A 20,481-nucleotide genomic window follows, 5' to 3' on the forward strand; every position below is an offset into this window, starting at 1 on the left:
TTTTTTTGCAAATATCCCATTTACATAAGTATTCAGACCCTTTACTCAGTACTTTGTTGAAGCACCTTTGGCAGCGATTACAGCCTCGAGTCTTCTTGGGTATGACGCTACAAGCTTGGAACACCTGTATTTGGGGAGTTTCTCCCATTCTTCTCTGCAGATCCTCTCAAGCTCTGTCAGGTTGGATGGGGAGCATCGCTGCACAGATATTTTAGGGTCTCTTCAGAGATGTTCGATCGGGTTCAAGTCCAGGCTCTGGCTGGGCCACTCCTGCATTGTCTTGGCTCTGTGCTTAGGGTTATTTTCCTGTTGGAAGGTGAACCTTCACCCCAGTCTAAGGTCCTGAGCACTCTGGAGCAGGATTTCATCAAGGACCTCTGTACTTTGCTCTGTTAAACTTTTCCTCGATCCTGACTAGCCACCCAGTCCCTGCCACTGAAAAACATCCCCACAGCATGATGCTGCCACCACCATGCTTCACCGTAGGGATGGTGCAAGGTTTCCTCCAAAAATGATGCTTGGCATTCAGGCCAAAGAGTTCCATCTTGGTTTCATCAGACCAGAGAATCTTGTTTCTCATGGTCTGAGTCCTTTAGGTGCCTTTTGGCAAACTTCAAGCAGGGTGTCATGTGCCTTTTACTGAGAAATGGCTTTCATCTGGCCACTCTATCATAAAAGCCTGATTGGTGGATTGCTGCAGAGATGGTTGTCCTTCTGGAAGGTTCTCCCATCTCCACAGAGGAACTCTCGAGCTCTGTCAGAGTGACCATCGGGTTCTTGGTCACCTCCCTTACCAAGGCCCTTCTCCAACGATTGCTCCATTTGGCCAGGCAGCCAGCTCTAGGAAGAGTATTTTTAAGAATGATGGAGGCCATTGTGTTCTTGGGGACCTTCAATGTTGCAGAAATGTTTTGATACACTTCCCCAGATCTGTGCCTCGACACAATCCTGTCGTCTCGGAGCTCTACGGACAATTCCTTTTGACCTCATGGCTTGGTTTTTACTCTGACATGCACTGTCAACTGTGGAACCTTATATAGACAGGTGTGTGCCTTTCCAAATCATGTCCAATCAGTTGAATTTACCGCAGGTGGACTCCAGTCAAGTTGTAGAAACATCTCAAGGATGATCAATGGAAACAGGATGCACCCGAGCTCAATTTTGAGTCTCAAAGCAAAGGGTCTGAATACTTATGTATTTAAGGAATTTAAAAAATATATATTATAAATTTGCAATAATGTCAAAAAATCTGTTTTCGATTTGTCATTATGGGGTATTGTGTGTAGATACATAAAAAATAAAAAAAAATGAATAAGGCTGTAACGTAACAAAATGTGGAAAAAGTGAAGGGGTCTGAATACTTTCCAAATGCACCAGGAGGTGATACAGGGAACAGGCAAGACTGCAGCAGGCTGAGAGAGACAGTGTTAGTTAACCCTTTACAGCCTGAGAAGCAGCATCCAAACAGTTGAAAAGCCAACCATCATCTGTATGTATTTTGTACTGTGTTTACACAGACCACTGTCCACTTTCAGCAGATGCATACCAAAATAATTCAGATCCATTTCTGACTGTATGTAATGTATGTAGGCTAATAATAACTAAGGCTGGGAATTACCAGGGACCTCATGATACGATATTATCATGATACTTAGGTGCCGATACGATATGTATTGCAATGAAATGAATTCTATATGTATCGCAATTCGATACTATGATTTTACTGCAATTCAATATTCCAAACCAGATGTCTGATCAGTAATGGACATTAAAGTGCTGAAAACAAATTGGCTCCCTAATTAAAAAGAAGATGGAGCACAAGCTATGAAGGAAAAATACTGGCGTTTTGGTGCAAATACAGCCAACTAACGCAGGTCAAAACAATACATTGTTCAAAAAAACAATATCCCAATATGAAACTGTATCAATCCCCCCCATCACTAATAATTATCCTGTCTGGCAGTTCTATTTGCATGTTTGCAATGTATTTAGACATCACACAATATCACACAATATCACAGAAACCAGTCCTCCTCTTCTTCTTCCCACTCAGTGTTACATGGCAGTGAAGCAGTGATTCGATGTGTAATGGAGACCGAAAGGCATTCATTGGCTGTTGTCTTGATCCTCGGGGGCCTTGGGGGCCTCAGGCTGGTGTGGTTTAAAGAATCACGACTCAGTATTATCCCATAAAAGGTTTGTCCACAGAACAGGGCCTTGCAACAACTTAACACACCATAATCTACACAAGTACAAAGCATCAAAATAAAACCTTAATTATGGAATAAAAAGTCACGTGTTCAATTGTACATTGATAGAGAACCATACCAGAGCAGACAGACAGATACAACTCCAGAACCAAAACGGCTCCGGTAACCACATCCACCCCATGATGAACCCCATCTCAGGTCTATCACAGTTTAACCAGAATGCTATAGCTGGGTTAGCTGACAACGTCATGAAAACGATGTGCGTGCTTCCATGGGGCAGAAGTCAGCGTGTTGTTGTGATTCTGGATGGCCAGATAGCGAGCAACAATGACAAGAAACTGCCATGTGGGGGGAAAGTAAGTGACTAGTTTCAGTTCGTTTCATCTTGTTCTTGAAACCATGTCTTGTTTTGACAAACATTTGCTATAGCTCGCTGACCAACAACTGTAACTATGTATCTGAGAGACAAGTGCTCACTGTGCATAATTGATTTATATTTTCAATAAACATTGGCGATGAAATATAGTTTATTACATGTTGTCAACAAAGCCAACCCCATCTGTTTTTCCCCCATAGTTGCACATGCATCGGTTTTGTTGCTAAACAACCAAGCCGTCAATGCTATGAAGCAAGCTAGATCTACTCATGCTTTTATAAAGCTAGCCAGCTTCAGTTAGCTTCACATTCCAGCTCAGGCTTCATCCATATCACAAAAGGTAGATATTGATCATGCACCTGCCCCTTATTTGAGCCTGCTCGAGCTAGGCTTGTAACTGCATGTTCATATCGCCCATGGCTAGTCCAAGGGGATGAAGGCACAATCTTTGCGAGAGGGAGGGAATCTGATTTCATTGGTGCTCAACTCCCGGCTTAGAAACTTCATTCAAGATAAATGGAGTTAGCCTGCCCCGGAGCAGGCTAGTTCTGAAGGATACGTTGCCATAGAAATGTACCTGGCTAAAAGGTGACCCACTTTTGTGGTACCGGTTATCCCGAGATGAACTAAGAGTTGACCAAAGTAACCTCACTAATTCCTCAAACGTGATTCGTAGTACACCCCACTGAGCCTTGTATGGCTGGAGGCCCACTATGAATGCCGGGCTGTCCCGCGCTCTCCATGGCTCGGCCTCAACTCCCCCATCAGCAGACTCACACACGGCACAGGAGCTGAGGAGCGGGGACATAACTCTGAGCTTAAGGCCAGTGGGAGGGTGACCCAAAGGTCACTACTAATGCTGCTGTTTGCTGTGTACACACCAACAAATAAACAAGCTGAGACAGTCTCACAAGCAACATGTTTTCCACCACTTGGCTTGTGAAATTTGCATCAGTAGATAGATGCGGCCCTTAGCCAATGATACAGGGTCAGATATTTCCCCCCCCCCCCCCCCTCTCATGGTGATTGTTAGGATTGGAGATAGGGGAATCTGATCCAAGATCTGTGTTTAAACGTATACTACCACAAACTCTGCATCACCATTCCACCTGCAGACTCTTCGTTGTGAGAAAGGAAGTCCAGTTAAATCCAGGGCAAACTAAATGCTGTAGTAGGAGGATCAGAATGAGGCCATGTCCCCAAACCATCACTTGTTACCTGAGCAGAACACCTTCCCTCTGTTTGGCTCAATTAACAGGAACTGAGAGGAGAGCCCTTTCAAAGCTCTCCTGGCCTGAATCACATCACTGAAATAGATCAGTGCAAAACAGCATCCGTTTCATATAGAACTGGAGACACTCACCTGGCAGTCAAAGTCCTGGAAGTTACGGGAATTCTGAGAGAAAAGAGGAAAGAAAGGTATTTTAATGAGGTGTTGGATGTTAGAAAATATTTTATTTAACTAGGCAAGTCGGTTAAGAACAAATTCTTATTTACAATGACGCCCTACACTGGCCAAACCCTAATGACACTGGGCCAATTGTGCGCCTCCCAATGGGACTCCAAATCACGGCCAGTTGTGATACAGCCTGGAATCGAACCAGGGTCTGTAGTGATGCCTTAGACCGCTGTGCCACTCGGGAGCCCTACGGCATTTTAGAAAACACGACTATGGGAGTTCCAGTATACATGCACTGGCTAATTGACAGACGAAATATGCCATCCCATCTATCTCCCTCACCTATAACCATACCATGTCCTCACGTCTATCCTGCAGGCTTCTGTGAGTGTCTGCTTGGTTCTTAATGAGGTGGCCTGGCCACTAGATGGAGTGAGAGGTCAGCCATAAACCCATTCATTCAGATGAGCTCACGATTCTGCCTTACTTCCTTCAACCGGTCCACAGCCAAGATACTGTATATACTTGACAAGATGGTCTTGTCTCTACCCTAACAATGGGAGTTGTTGCCCCAAAGAAGGGAAGGCAGGTGGTCTGCTTAACGTGGACTGATAATGACGGGAGTAAACCCTCGCACTTCTCCTCTTCCTCTCTTTCCACAGCCAGCCCACTTCACCAGCACCACCGTCAGGTGATAAATGGCCTGTTCAGCCCATGATGCATAGCGCAGCACCCTCTGCCTCAACCCATACATCAACGTATTTCCTGTGAAGCAGAGAGTCTACAGGGCTCTACACCGACCTTTGTTTTACAAGAAGGATGTATGCGCCTGAGTTAAAAAAACGTAGATGTACACAAAGAAATTTAGGAGCACAATGCTAAATATTTGGGGTAATAAAGCTAGAATCTGTCATTTTTCTAGGTACTGGTGCTCCTAAATGAAAATTCCAGGTCGCACTGGAACTGTCTGGAACAGAATAGTCCCCTCTGGGTTTAAAAGCGGTCAATTTACACAGATGGGCTGACTTCCTTCTCCGAGGCAGGCTCGGAGCTCATGCCCTCCCTGATGCTGCAGTGTAGACTGAGGTCCTGGAGGAACCGTGGGAAGAAAGCCTTGATCTGCTGGAGGTTTCTTCCCTCTCACCTGAATCTTTCAAGCTCACAAAAAAAAGAGCAGAGTTTATGCTAGCTTCCCCTTTCATCTTTCCCCCTTTCCTCCGTCTCGCTCTCTATCCTCTGTTTCTCTCTCTTGAGCTTAACTCCATCCCTTGCTTTCTGTTCTTCTATTGACTCTTCCCTCACTACAGTGAAGCTGAGATGGTAAATAATTCACTTTGATGAACAGCGTTCTGGAGTGGGGAGAGAGGCACTGTTCACGCTGGAGACAAATACTGAATAAGTCTCCGTGTGTCATGTATAGGCAACATTCTGCACATCTGTCTGTGTATGTATAAATCTCCCATGCAAGTGGTCATCTCATCCTCTCACCTTATTGGTCAGCAGGGGCTTGATCTCAGTCAACTGCACGTCCTGTAGCTCATCCATCTTCCTGTCTTGTCACTACGCCACACAGAGAGAGAGACAGAGAGGAGACAAGAGACAGACAGGTGAATTTCTTGTCTTCCTCTCTATGTGAGCTATACATGGCATACATAGCAAATCTTCAGAAATTAGAGCTGCACAATTATAGCACATGCAAATAATAGTCTTTGTATGATGGTATGTGTCAATGCAAACTCAAAGAAGATCTGAGAGACTATGCGTCAATAAGATGTTCAGATTCATGTCAGCTTCTCGCTATTAGTTAACATGGGAGCAGTTAGTAGCTACACATCAGGCTGATTGATCTGTTTATGTGGGATGAGAGAGGCAGGCATTCCTCCCCTGGGACTCTCCCGAACAGACCTGAGCTGTGTCGCCGTGACACACGTGATGAGGATGAGGATGATGGAGCTGAGGGGTTCAAGAGAATTCTCACTGTCTGTGTTAAAGGTGATTCTATCCTTTCATAGTTTACACCCAGGGACCAGACAGGCAGGAAGAAAGGCAAGCAGGGATACCGCACAAGTCCCTCCTCATTTGTTTTCCCCTTGAGGCCTCAGTTTGTCCTGGCAAATAATTACACGGAGAGAGACGACGCCCGGGCGGCACGCAATCACCCCCACCAGAGCCAGCCCCTTTTACCCCATCGCCGCCTGCTCAAGGTGAGGACCTTAATGGTGTTCTGTTACCTGGCTCTCTGAGAGACAAGATCATGTTACAGATAACAGGAGATATCATCTAGAGGCCTTCTCTTAGGTCAATGCCTCTAACAACAGAATTCAATAAAACTGAGCCCATATTGTAACTAACTCTCACCTATATTTTTTATATACTCATATTAACAAGCTCAATTAACAGAAAAATTGCTCTAAACATTTACAGTACAAATGCAGTGAAGGCTGGTCTTCAAAAGAAAAGGCCATGGGTATTGGGATTGACAACAGCCAATGGGAGTTCCAGTACTACAATCACTTCCTGTGTCAGGGCCCGCCTCTGACAACCTTGAGCTGAGGTAGCATTTAACCTTCAGGGTGGGTTGGTGATTTGCTTGGACTGCCTGGAACTCAACCAACCAGAACAGCGCCACTCCACAGATGACGTCGTCCCAGTTTGAGTCAGCAGGAACCATTAGGCTGTTCTTAGACCTGCTATAGTGCATGACCAGTGTAAATAGCCTCCGTCTGAGTGAAATATAATATACATAACATAATATATCCCCGTGGCAAGACTTCACTGCCTTCCTGAAACAGACTGGACGTTCCATCACATAAAAGTAAGCAAAACGGTAGCTTATGCCTGCACATCAAGCGTCGACGGTACTTAGCAGGGTGAAAATATGCCCAGCAATCCTGTTGACAAATCCGACTCAAAGGAACTAAATAATATTTTGACAAGAAGCTAGAAAAAGAAAAACAGATATTCTGCATGCTTGAGCGGATTGAGCGTATTGGCCGGATCAATCCAACACTTCCTCTGGCTGACACAGAAAGTGGGCCGGTAGCAAAGGCCAACTGTAATCATAGCCTTCTAATCGGCTAACGTAGCCCCCAGGGGGCAGGGTCAGGCTTATACCCTAATGTCAGACAGACAGGTTCATTTCACACCTCAACTCCTTTGACCCGTACTGGGTTACCTGACAAACAATTGCTCTTGGGAATTCCATGGTAAATGGAATTACACTGAGACCCAGATGTTTCACTATAAAAATGTATAATAAACAAAAACCATTAATTTAAACGTTTAACAAACCACAGAACTCCATGCACAATGACTACTTTTAACAATTTCCACTGAATATTTGATAAAAACACATTTACAGGAAGTGCTGTGCAGATACAAAGTTTGGTAACAGAATAACAGGGATATTTTACTTTAATTCTGTTACCAAACTTCGCATTTGCACAGTTTTTCCCAGTAAATGTATTTTTTTTTTACTGTGTAAATTGTTCGAAGTAGTCATTGTGCAGAGAGTTGTATGGTTTGTTAAAATTTTGTTTGGCATAATTCAGTTACCGTGGAATTGCCCTCTCTCATTTGGGGGGGGATAAATCCCTAAGAGCTACCCCACAATAGGAAGTGGTATTATATTTTATTGTACTGTATATGTTCTATGGCCCGACCCTGTCCCATGTTAACTATAAGAACACCAGGTCACGACTAGGCACCTCCGTCTCCAACAGATTCACATTCTACTGTACGCAGTGTGCTGCGGTTGCCATAGAGACAAAGCCAGCGATGTTTATTCTAAGCTAGGAGCCCCTTGGGGCAAATGAGAGCCAAAGAGACAAGGGGAAGAGATAGACTATAATGGGATTAACAGATCGGGGCAGTGTAGGTCTGGAAGGAAACGCTAAATCATCTAACTCCTTCCCTGTGGTCACATTCATCCACAGTGCCATGTAAGACACTTCAGATACAGTCATTCAGAGATTATTCAGGCAATGAGAGTTAAGAGGAGATAGCCGAGAGGACAGATGGATAGACAAGGCATGCGTTTGCTCTCTGTGGAACATATTTGACTGTTAGTCCATTAGAGAGATGGTCACATTTGGTTAAATGCCTCTTTTATCAGACTATTCTAAGAACATGCCAAGTGCATGGATAAATATGGAGGAAGGGGGAAGGGGAAATGGTGGAAACAGCTAAAAAAGTATAATGAGATGCATAATTGTCTGGAAATCCACAGCCACAAAACTGAAGAAAGCTCAGTGTTCACCCCAGCTACCAGGCAATATACTACTAAAGTCCTGGGAATATACTACTTAATAGGAATTTAAGAGTTAAAATAGTCCTATTTTAAAATGTCTGACTGTGTATTCCTCTGTTCCTCGTCTTCCATCCTGTGTGACTGAAACACCACTGGTCTAAAGGAGAACCCACCGTTGATGTCCTGCCCTCTGACCTGGGCTAGCTGGGGGTCAGAGGTGTTATTAGCTTTAGCCTCGTGCTGAGACACGCGCCAGCGCGAAACAAAAGGGAGTCCTGTAGCTGCCTTGTCAGCAGCCGGTGCTGAATGATCGATGGAGAGGACGCATTCACACTCCTCCCCCTCTATCTATCTTCATCTCACCTTGAAGAGCAGTGCAGTCTGGGAGAGGGTCCAATGATGGATCACATTTTTCTGAGAACCTAGTCATGATGCTGACTCTGAGGTAGCCTTCCTTAAAACGCCATCATGGTGGCCCTGAATTATTCCCCTACATGTTGCCATGGTGACCTTATTCCTACCTACCTAGACACTACCATGGTGACCCTAATTTGACCTACCGTATTGTCACAACGGTGACCCTGAGTTAACCAACCTGCCTGTATGTTACCATGGTGACCCTGATTTGACCTATCTTAAGGTCCCCTGTGGCTGAAGGATCTACTGCGAGAGCAGCCCTGACAACAAGCTGAAATAGAGGGACTGTCGGTTTTCTGGCTGTCCCGTTTCATTTTTGGCCAAATAACTTTAATGACAGTCCCAATTAAAGAACAGAGAATCCTATGTGTGTGGGGAAGGTGTTTTGGATTGGTAGTCAGGCATAAAAATAAATAAAACGAGCAAAACAAGCCAAATTCCTGGGATGCGCACGCTGCCCTCCCAGCCAACAATTGATACCAGATCCCATGCCTGCTTTCTTTTATGTGACTCAATGGTCCTGTCATGGCCACCTTCTGAAAAAGTACAAACCAGGAACATCTCACTATAAACATCTGCCCTGGCTGCTCCACTCGGTGCCCTCCTCCACACTGTTTAGAGCGCTTAGTCTGTGTATAACTTCAAGTTGGTGCATTCATGTTAAGGTGGCTAGACGAGACAACCACACATATTTGATCTTTATATCTAAACACTCTTATCCACAGCGACTTACATGGTTCAATTCCTCGCTCTAGGGCACGTCGACAGATTTTTGCATTGTCAGCTCGGGGATTTGAACCAGGAACCTTTTGGTTACTGGACCAACCTCTTAACCACTAGGCTACCACCCAGCCCACAGTCATCCTTAAAACCTTTCCTCAATAAAGGAGCTATCAGCCAAGTTAGTGCTAGTGACAAAAGACAAATGCAAGTGTCAGTGCAAGAAAGGCGTAATCCATCCCAGAGTATAATTCTGTGAAATGAAGAGATTTTCCCTCGTTCTCTGACCAAAAGTAGCAGCCTGGGTTAGCGTGTTAGGAATAATCTGGAACTGAGCCCACATAATGCCAAGCACTTCTCTGGATCTTTGAAGGATTAACAGCCAAATACACAATACATTGTTCATTTATAATGACTTCAATGTCTAAACCTGTCACTTTCATTTTGGAAAACACAACCACACAGACACTCTCAAAGATTTAACTTCCTGACCCTCATACAAGCAATAACTCAAAACACAGTCACCGGTGTGTGTGTGTCAGAACTGGTCGAGGTTCAGTTCATTATCAGAGCCCTCACTGGCACACAGCCGTCACTGCGCTTATCTGTCTGCCAAAAGGGGAGCCTCATCCCCCTCTCTAAAGTCACTAAGGACTGGGCAACCCTGTCGTATTCAAACAAAACACAGGGGCACACACACGCGCTCTGTCAAGTCGCTCTCTTTTGGAACATCCGCTGCAAGACCTCTCATTATTCTTAGAGGGCTTTTAAAGAATTGCATTATACCTTGCGGGGGCACTTTATCTGCTAATGTACTTATGAGATTAAAAAAGGCATTTCTCATATTGATTTAAGACCTTGTATCAGTTGGCATCATCAGCAGGTTTCCAATACACCCCCCCCCTCCCCCCCCAACATGCATGCGCACAAATCATTATGTCACAAATTCTAAGGGATGCTAATTTTACCACACTAAAAAAACCTGTCCAGCAGTCTACTTTGAGAGAGTCATTGTCGAGCACTCTTTTTTCCCCACTGCAAATAGCAAACTGGAAAACTCCATTTAAACATGAAATTAAAGGAAGTATATGTCTAAACCATAAATACTGCATCATGACGTAGATCCTGAGTGTCATTGAGAGCAGATTGTATGAGGGCAATTCCACGACAACAGAATCACGCTGAGACTCACTTTAAAATGTATTTCAAAACCAATAAACCATACAACTCTATCCACAATGACCACTGTGAACAATTGACTCAGTAATGAATAAATAAAAAACATTTTCTGGTAACAGAATTACGGTAAAATCTCCCTGTTACTCTGTTACCAAACAGAGGCACAGTTCTTCCTGTACATGTGTTTTCATAAAATATTCAGTGGAGATTGTTAAAAGGAGTCATTATGCATAGAGTTCTATGAAATCTATGGTTTTTGTTTGGTATACATATTAAAGTGAAAAGGTCTGAGTGTAATTCCATTACCATGGAATTGCCCATGAGTAAGTCTCTCTATGTTCTCAGTGTGTGGCCTACACCCTCAGCCTCTCCTGACTCAGGAATGTCTATTTTGGTGTTCATGTATAAGTCATGTGGTGGACTGAGCACTACACTGCACTTATAGAGCGATGTGATTTGATTCTGCAGTGTCTTATGCTCTCTCCGAGGCCAGAAAAGCAATGATACCCCTGTTACATCAAGGGGGTTGATTATAGAGCATGAAGATGGCACAGAACCTCTGACTCAACACTAGCGGTGGAAAACGCTCTACTTGTATGCACTGTTCTCATGACGTTACACCCACAGATTGAAATAGAACAAAACGACTCAACCAGGTAAACAACCTGGAGGTGTATCTGACGTTCCAAAGGACTATTAAACAGATTAAAAATCAGAGAATGGAGACACTGCCCTTCCATTCTGACAATGGCAACTGGCACGCACTATCATCATTGGTAAATCAATACGACCCAACACAGCCCTCGCAAAACGCACAGGGGCAACTTAAAGAAAATATACTACTGAGCGGAATGACAACAGATGAATGACTCCCAATAAATCTGCTACAATCTATAACATTGTCCAGGACACTACCAGTGATGCTACTCCTGCTATAAATAAGGCTGAATGGACCGGCTGACGTGTCTGTTCCAAGTGCTGCTAATAGAATCTCGACTGTCTGTGCCTGAACGCCCCACTCCACCCTGTTCGCAGGCTGCCCCGCCAAGGAGCTGGTAGGGATGGTCTGTGGGGGATTCCTAGCACTGCTTACTTGTTCAGACAGGAGTGGAGAGGCAGGACAGAGGGAGAGCCAGAGGTAAAGAGAAGGGCAGAGAGAGAGAGAGAGAGAGAGAGAGAGAGAGAGAGAGAGAGAGAGAGAACTAGAGAGAACTAGAGAGCACGAGAGAGCACGAGAGAGCACGAGAGAGCACGAGAGAGCACGAGAGCAGATGAGGCGGGGTTCAGGTCAGAGGTGTGCCACGGTGAACCTTACTCCACATAACAGGTTTACAGGATCCAGGGGTCTGGTGTGTCTACACTACAGGGCAGAACACTGGCCCAAAGATGGATGACAGAACCACAAGGTCATCGGTACATGTTAGTGTGACAACGAAACAGCAAGGCTCACACTCAGAGATAACCAAGACACTGTCACACACCCATTCTCTCTGCGAGACTATTAAATAGAAAACAATTCAAGGTGGTATTCTTTATTCAACACAGGCATATGAGAGTATCTCCATGTGGATCGCAGGTAGGTGGGTTGGGTCTAGGTCAGTCTGTAGAAATGTATGGATCTGTGGTGAGCAGCCTGTTGGTCTAACCAAATAGGGTTTAGCCTTTCTCCTGATAGAGCCATCACACGGCCATGGCTGACTGTCACTGTGACATATCATGACAACTCAATCTGAGACAGACAGAGGTGGACCCTCCCAGAACAGCACTGGCGCCGTCGCTCCTCTCCTGGTCGCCTACAAAAGGGGGCAGTCACCCCCCTCCATGCAGCCCTACCGGTGACGCCATGACGACCAATGACCTTTTCATGATAATATACATAAAACCGCTCATCAGACCAACCCAAACAATTTATCAACCACAGCTGGGTTCAACAGTGTAAAATGTCCTCAGTATTGTTGAGGCAAAACCCTGAAAGCTGACCATTCAAATATCTCCAAAGGTCTAAGGTCTAGATCATTTAAGACAAAGTACAGTAACAGGAACTAAAAACACTATGTGAGATAAGAATGCCTTCTTGAGCACAGATCTTTTCTGTACATACACTACCCACAGATGGGCAATTCCATGACAACGGCATTACGCCTTGACTCAGACCTTTTACTTAAAATGTATGACAAACAAAAACCATTGACTTCAAAGTTCAACAAACCATATAACTCTATGCACAAGGACTACTTTGAACAATTTACACAGAACATTTCACAAAAACACATTTACTGGAAGAACTGTGCCAATTCAAAGTTTGGTAACAGAATTACAGTAAAATCTCCCATCCATTTTTTTTATGTGATCACATTTTCCTCAAACTCTTAAATATCTGCTGTGAATTAAGATGAAAAGATGTCTGCAGAGAGAATGGGCTGTCCTCTATGAAATATTTAGGTTATAGAACTACAGTAGGTGAAGTGGATTTACATCCAGTTACATAATTATATCATGGCTCCCTGATCTGTACTATACAGAAATGCATCATTTGGGATATTTTTTATTTATTTTTTATTTCACCTTTATTTAACCAGGTAGGCAAGTTGAGAACAAGTTCTCATTTACAACTGCGACCTGGCCAAGATAAAGCAAAGCAGTTCGACAACATACAACAACACAGAGTTACACATGGAGTAAAACAAACATACAGTCAATAATACAGTAGAAAAATAAGGATATATACAATGTGAGCAAATGAGGTGAGATAAGGGAGGTAAAGGCAAAAAAAAGGCCATAGTGGCAAAGTAAATACAATATAGCAAGTAAAACACTGGAATGGTAAATTTGTAGTAGAAGAAAGTGCAAAGTAGAAATAGAGATAATGGGGTGCAAAGGACAAAAATAAATAAATAAATAAATAAATAAATACAGTAGGGGAAGAGGTAGTTGTTTGGGCTAAATTATAGATGGGCTATGTACAGGTGCAGTGATCTGTGAGCTGCTCTAACAGCTGGTGCTTAAAGCTAGTGAGGGAGATAAGTGTTTCTAGTTTCAGAGATTTTTGTAGTTCGTTCCAGTCATTGGCAGCAGAGAACTGGAAGGAGAGACGGCCAAAGGAGGAATTGGCTTTGGGGGTGACCAGAGAGATATACCTGCTGGAGCGCGTGCTACAGGTGGGTGCTGCTATGGTGACCAGTGAGCAGAGATTAGGGGGGACTTTACCTAGCAGGGTCTTGTAGATGACCTGGAGCCAGTGGGTTTGGCGACGATTCTGAAGCGAGGTCCAGCCAACGAGAGCGTACAGGTCGCAGTGGTGGGTAGTATATGGGGCTTTGGTGACAAAACAGATGGCACTGTGATAGACTGAATCCAGTTTGTTGAGTAGGGTATTGGAGGCTATTTTGTAAATGACGTCGCAGAAGTCGAGGATCGGTAGGATGGTCAGTTTTACGAGGGTATGTTTGGCAGTATGAGTGAAGGATGCTTTGTTGCGAAATAGGAAGCCAATTCTAGATTTAACTTTGGATTGGAGATGTTTGATGTGAGTCTGGAAGGAGAGTTTACATGCAATATCCTTCCTTTGCATATTTGGGTATTATTATACACATGAGTTATTATTGTAATGAACTCCGCCCCCAGACAAGACCACATTTGGTTGGTCCAGATAAGATCAAATCTGAAACAAATCACAGAAGTGTATGTTTCACAAGTTTGGACATCCCAGTACAGCTCAGCAGTAAAGTACTCTACAGTACTTTTCTTTTCTGTTTTATACTGTGCTGAACTCTACTGTAGTACAGTAATGTACAGTGGTGTCCAAACTTGTGAAACAGAGGTCTATGATTTGTTAGGATTTGGTCCAGCCAGGGTGGATTGATCAAATTTCAACTACTTTTCACCATCCATGGACGTTGGTGTCGGTCAGTGCTCAGTGGGTGAGGATGCTTGTTACAGTACCCCCCCACCCCCCCCGAGTGTCGCAGCAGTCTAAGGCACTGCGCCACTCGATCCCAGCCTGTGTCACAGCAGGCTAGAACTAATTGGTAGGTCTACCTTTACTTGTTACTTTGTGAACTTTCATTATCCTCCCCCTCATGAGGTAGAGAAATTAGATAATATATATGGGTTTTTGGTAATGGAATTACAAGGCACAATGCAATGTTTCTTAAGCTTACAGAAGGCAAATAATATCTCCAAAACTAAATATAAGTGTTGATATTAGTTGGCAGGAGTCTTTACTTCAACACTGTTTTTGATGTATTTCTGATACCTTAAGATTTCTTCTGGTTGATGTTGTCCAAGACTCCTTTTCCAAGATTGGACCAGAAACCAAAGCATTTCCTTAAATCAACATTTTTAGGATGTTAAATGGTTGAAAAATGTATATATGCCTTAATTTCTAAATAAAATATACTCTTAGCTTTCATTTCACATGCTCCTATGAACTTCACATGGGTCCTTTTACATGGAAATGCCCAGATCTATCCTGTGGTCTACATACATTCCACAGACAGCAGGGTCACGACTCACTGGGGAGCTGCTGCTCAAGCACAGGCCCAATCTCACTGAGTGCCATTCACTTAGTAAATGATTGTTTGATGTTTGTTATGTTCCTCTTGTTCTCAGTTTAGCTGCACTCACAGAAACAGCCCTAGGAGGAGTTCAATTCACTGGGGCGTCATATTTGCATCTCTGCAATTACAACTGGTTGGGTATTACATTTTCTGGGCCTGTTAAAAGAAGCCAAGGACAAAATCCTTATACTCTTTACCCTGTCTATAACCTTCCATCGTTTGACTCCCTTCTCTAGAAGGCTGACTTTGTAGTGGATATTTATGTACGGGGGGAGCCTGACCACAATCATCGATCGGTTGCTGAAGTGTTTTGTTGAACGGAGCAAAGGCCTCCCAAGTGGTGCTTTAGATACAGAACATGAGAAATCTCTAGATGTAACCCACAAAAGCTGAGACACACAGGCAAAAGTATCACAATAACAGACGGACAAAACACTTATGAACAAGTAAACGTAAAAATATATAAAACAAAATATAATAGATAAAGTAGAAACAAAATTAACACAAAAGAAGAACAGTCTTCCCATGAAGAGGAAAAATAATGAGGACTATACATCCATCCATTAGTGTCCAATCCATAGATCTTAAATCGGTCAGAAATATACAGTAAATGCAGTCACTGGACACTCTCCCAGACACCTTAACACCTTGTTGAGAATATCCAACAGCGTAGATACCCAGATGTCGACTGAGGAAAGTATCTGGTCTGGTGTAGGGCTATAGCTGTCACAAAATCGTCAGCTGGCGATTGTTAAGCAAATAACTGTCTCACGGTAATTGACCGTTAATTAACATAAACACATTTAGCATCTCTTGGCTTCAACACATGATGAAGACCTTTGGAACGTGTACATTTTTAAAAAGTCTAATAAATCCAAGTAATATATCCTACACCTTCACAATAAACCCATTATTTATTTTAGACAGGTCTAAAGAAACATGACATGAAGAAAATGTAGTCTAATTCAGAAGAACAGAACCGCATACTCTGAGTAGAACAGAACCGCATACTCTGAGTTCTCCTAACGTTAGGTCCTGGCTATAGCTACCCTAGTTCAATTAGCAGGCAAGATGTGCTTAGAAGTCCATGGCATTATTTTATAGTATGAAGAATACAATTGAACAAAAAAATAGAATGGATATTTTCTCCAAACGATGAGGGAATGCGCACGTACGGCTATTCTGTGTTGAGCGGTTAACAAAAAAATAGGTATAAATATATGCTTAGAGTTATCAATGTAACTTTAGTTGTTCTACAAACGTTGGGGTATATGTTTTGATTTTTAATACATTGTAAGGCTGCATGATGCGACTCTAATGATGATTTTTTTAGTCGCTTTAAAGGCACGAGCTCTGCTTACAGGCTAACTACACCGCTCGCGTCGCGTGCGTGAGCATTGCAAAATAAATGTAGAAATCTATGTTATTCAATTATTGCGCGCGCCAACGAGCGTCTGCGTTGCCAAGGGCTAAAATAGAAGTCAGTTCTATTTCTGACGCAGATCGCGGTGCAAGTCCTGCCTCTCCCATCTCCTCATTGGTTTATAGAAGCAGGTACCCACATGCCATCTCCTCATTGGTTATATCCACGTGGGTGACTGAAAGACGAATGAGGTCAGTGGCGGTAATGCACCTCATTTATGAAAGTTGCCAATCGCAATATAAAGTCAAGAGAAGAAAAAGCCTGGAATGAGGAGAGATGACTAGAAACGATTTGGTTGACCGTTTTATGTGTGGGTTAATTGTCGGAGTAGAGGATCTTGTTCATTTCAGGTAAAATAACAACTTAATGTTTATATCCCAGGACAAATTAGCTAGCAACAGCAAGCTAGCTAAATAGGACAAATTAGCTAGCAAGTGCAAGATAGCTAGCTAAATTGCCATACATGTTTAATGCTTTTAGACCTGTCTCCAAGTTAATATAATTGGTTCACAGTTTGTTTTGATATTTTAACCTGTATGTTGTAATCGCGTTTGGTGTGGGGGGACAAAATACATTTATGCATGATGGTGCACGCACGCAGCCGGTTTGGGTTCTGTGTTAATTTTTTGCGTAGGCTGTACACAATACATCAGTCACTCATTCACAATTTGACAAGCACTTGATAATGCCTAGAATTTCACGGCGGTATCCCCTTTGTGTGGGCGTAAAGCACCCTAAAAAAATCCATGCCTTTTGCGGCCAGTGGCCGTTGTGCCCTTCTCCCTGAGTGCTTAGCGTTCTGAATCACCTCTCACTCACATGGCCCTCCATCACGTGATCGGGTTTTCTCTACAAGTGAAGACAGACACATCTGGTACACAACTCCGTGCATCCTTATCCAGTTCCTTAGAGTATATTGAAGATATTGAAAGAACTGTCCACATTTACTTGTTGTCAGCCAACAAGATGAGTAGGCCTAACAAACAGTAAAAGCACTAGCCTATGTCAATCTACTATCCCCCATAGTACAAAAGTTGACCTATTCTATTCTGTGCGAGAAATAAATATTCCAAACATAGTCTGGATCCCAAATTAATACAACCACAAGCATCCCCCCCAAAAAAATTGTGCAATGTGGCTGACGCAACAGATAAGAACATTTAGCTTAAAATGTTGATAAACTATCATGCACACATGGTAGTAGGCTATAAGCGAGGAAAACACCATTAACAAAAGGGACCGCAAATGCAACTATGCATGTAATGCTTTTACTATAAAAGGTGCATTTTTATGGTGAAAATGATCTTCCCCAAACTTGAAACTCACACGCTGCTTATGTATGCCAGTTAGGCTCTACACCCCTTGTAAAGCGGATTAATGCGCGAATATGACTCGAAAAAGGTCGCAAAAAAAAAATCAACATTGTTTCTTATGCTGGGCATCATTCACAAGTGATAATATATCATTCACTAGTCATAGACTAATATTGTCACCCATCAGACTATTCTTGATTTAATCTTGTCTTATACTAATACTAATATGTGTGTGAAATTTGTTTTGATTTAGAAAGGACCATTATGCAGTGGGAAAAGATATGTCATCTATGCACTTAAATTGCGAATGGAAGATGCTTTTTGCATGGTTCACTTTCATGCCAGCCAGGTAGGCTATACTCCTGTTGTAAATATAAGCAATGAAAAGTTGAGAAATAAATATAGTAGGTCTAGCCTATAGAAAGCTGATGGGGTCCTCCTCTATTTTTAGTAGAGGCAATCACTCTGTTTTCTTACGCAATTGCGTAGCCTATAGAAATGTTGCGCAACATGAGATCATGGGCTCTCACAAAGTGTTTGATTAGATTTTCTATAACATTTGCACTGATGTCAGAGTGTTTTGAGGGACAATGGAGTGCAGAGTACCAGGCAGTTAGTAAGTTTGGTCATTAGTAGCCTACCAGCAGCAGCATCACAGCTTGGAGAAGCCTAATTACCGTGGAATTTGACTGCCTTCATGACTTGTGACTGTCGGTGTGGCGGTAATACAGTCACCACAACGGCCCTAGTCTGGCGTCTCCTATTAGTTCACTGCAGCACAGGTGCGTGTGAATATTATGTATTATATGTGTGTGTACATGTCGTGCATTCATGTGTGTGTCTGTATGTGTGCGACTGTGAAAATGAACCCGGGCAGCAGTGAAGGACAGCACAGGGCATCCAGAGGGCTGGCTTGGACTCTATCCATCTTCCTGGATCAACAAGCCGGCCACCTGTGCTCCCTCTCTCACCACCTGCTGCTGCTGCTGCTACTGCTGACGCTGATAAATAGAGAGAGAGAGCTCCCAGAGGTGTGATCCAAGAGATTGGCTTTGTGAGGAAAGGATACCCCAGAGCTTCATATGACTATGGATGAGACTGTACAGAGGTTCAGAGAGGTTTACTATGTCCAGTTTGTTCGGCTAGAGTACAGTAGTGGAGTATAGGCCTAACTAGTATGAGTGTTATTACAATGTAGTAAAACTGACCATTTACGTATAGACCCAGGTTTTGAATAAGTGTAAAGGGGATCTTCAAGTGAATAAAAGAACAGCAGTCACAGATATTGTCAATCATAAAACATTTTGGTTTAATTACAAGTTGCAACAGGGAGACGCCTCCAGCATAGAAAGAGAGAAAATGTCTCCCTGTTGCAACTTGTAATTAAACCAAAATGTTTTATGATTGACAATATCTGTGACTGCCCCTCTCTTTTGTTCACCTGAAAATCCCCTTTACAGTTTGGCAACAAGGATAGGATGCTAAGGTTTTCAGCTAAATTCGTTGAGCATCAGAATCAGCTCCCTGGAGGTGAGTCAATTGTTTGTACTCCTCTTTGAGGAGCTTCTGTGGTTTCTCTCCAAGAGATCGTCTTCCCCTGGTATCCAAAGATTACCACTGGATTTCAGTAGAACACAGTTACTAAAACACATTCCAAAATGGAGAAAGGACGGTGGGATGTGAACGGCATCCTGAATATAATGTTGAATAGTCCCCTTTGGTAAATGGATGTTAAGACAGGTTAGTTGACAACATCCCGGTATTGATGCACGTGCAACGCAAAAGGCTACGAGTCGTGAGTTGTTTCGATTGAAAGCCAACCCAGTCTGTCTTGCCCCAAAGTTGGTCACGACCCACCAGTCTATACTCATGTATATTTGTCTTTGATGTTTGTTGACTAGGCTAATACAATAGAGGCTTAACAGAATATTGATTTAGGGACATATAGTATGCCTATGTTTTTTTCCCCCCTTAAAACAAAAACCATGTACTTCAAAAGTTTAACAAACTATACAACTCCATGCACAACGACTATTTTTAACAATTTCCACTGAAAAATGTACAAAAACTAAATTTTGTGGAAGAACTGTGCAGATGCAAACGTTGGTAACAGAATTACGGCAAAATCTCTCAGGTTTATGTGACCACATTTCCTAAAAACGTAAATATCTGTTCCGAATTAAAGATGCACTATGCAGAAATCACTCTGCCATTGCCTTTTTTAATATTTTACCTTTATTTAACTAGGCAAGTCAGTTAAGATCAAATTCTTATTTTCAATGACGGCCTAGGAACAGTGGGTTAACTGCCTTGTTCAGGGGCAGAACGACAGATTTTTACCTTGTCAGCTCAGGGATTCGATCTTGCAACCTTTCGGTTACAAGTCAAACGCTCTAACCACTAGGAAACCTGCTGCCCCAATTGCAAAAATTCGAATAGTTTTCCTAATTTCAGTTTATGTGACCAAACAAGCAAGTACAGTATAGTCTGAGAATCATTGATCCATCTAAACCGCTGTGAAATATACAATACCAGTCAAAAGTTTGGACACACCGACTCATTGAAGGGTTTTTCTTTATTTGTACTATTTTCTACATTGTAGAATAATAATAATTCCGGGTTTGGAGCGGGTAGTC

The 20,481-nt window shown here is 42.9% G+C and overlaps 1 protein-coding gene across 2 annotated transcripts in view; it reads right to left on the reverse strand.

The window, feature by feature from the left end:
- LOC106582898 (protein NDRG3) overlaps positions 1-20,481 on the reverse strand; it is a 66,599-nt gene that overhangs the window by 31,125 nt on the left and 14,993 nt on the right. For both annotated transcript variants that reach the window (XM_014166490.3, XM_014166489.3), the window contains exons 2-3: positions 5,474-5,545; positions 3,950-3,982 (exon numbers count right to left, since the gene is read on the reverse strand). In XM_014166490.3, coding sequence (XP_014021965.2) covers positions 3,950-3,982; positions 5,474-5,530 — 90 coding nt within the window. In that variant the 5' untranslated portion in view covers positions 5,531-5,545. The remainder of the gene's footprint in view (positions 1-3,949; positions 3,983-5,473; positions 5,546-20,481) is intronic.

This window comes from Salmo salar, chromosome 22 (assembly GCF_965601325.2).
Source record: "Salmo salar chromosome 22, fSalSal1, whole genome shotgun sequence".
Taxonomy (NCBI): domain Eukaryota; kingdom Metazoa; phylum Chordata; class Actinopteri; order Salmoniformes; family Salmonidae; genus Salmo; species Salmo salar.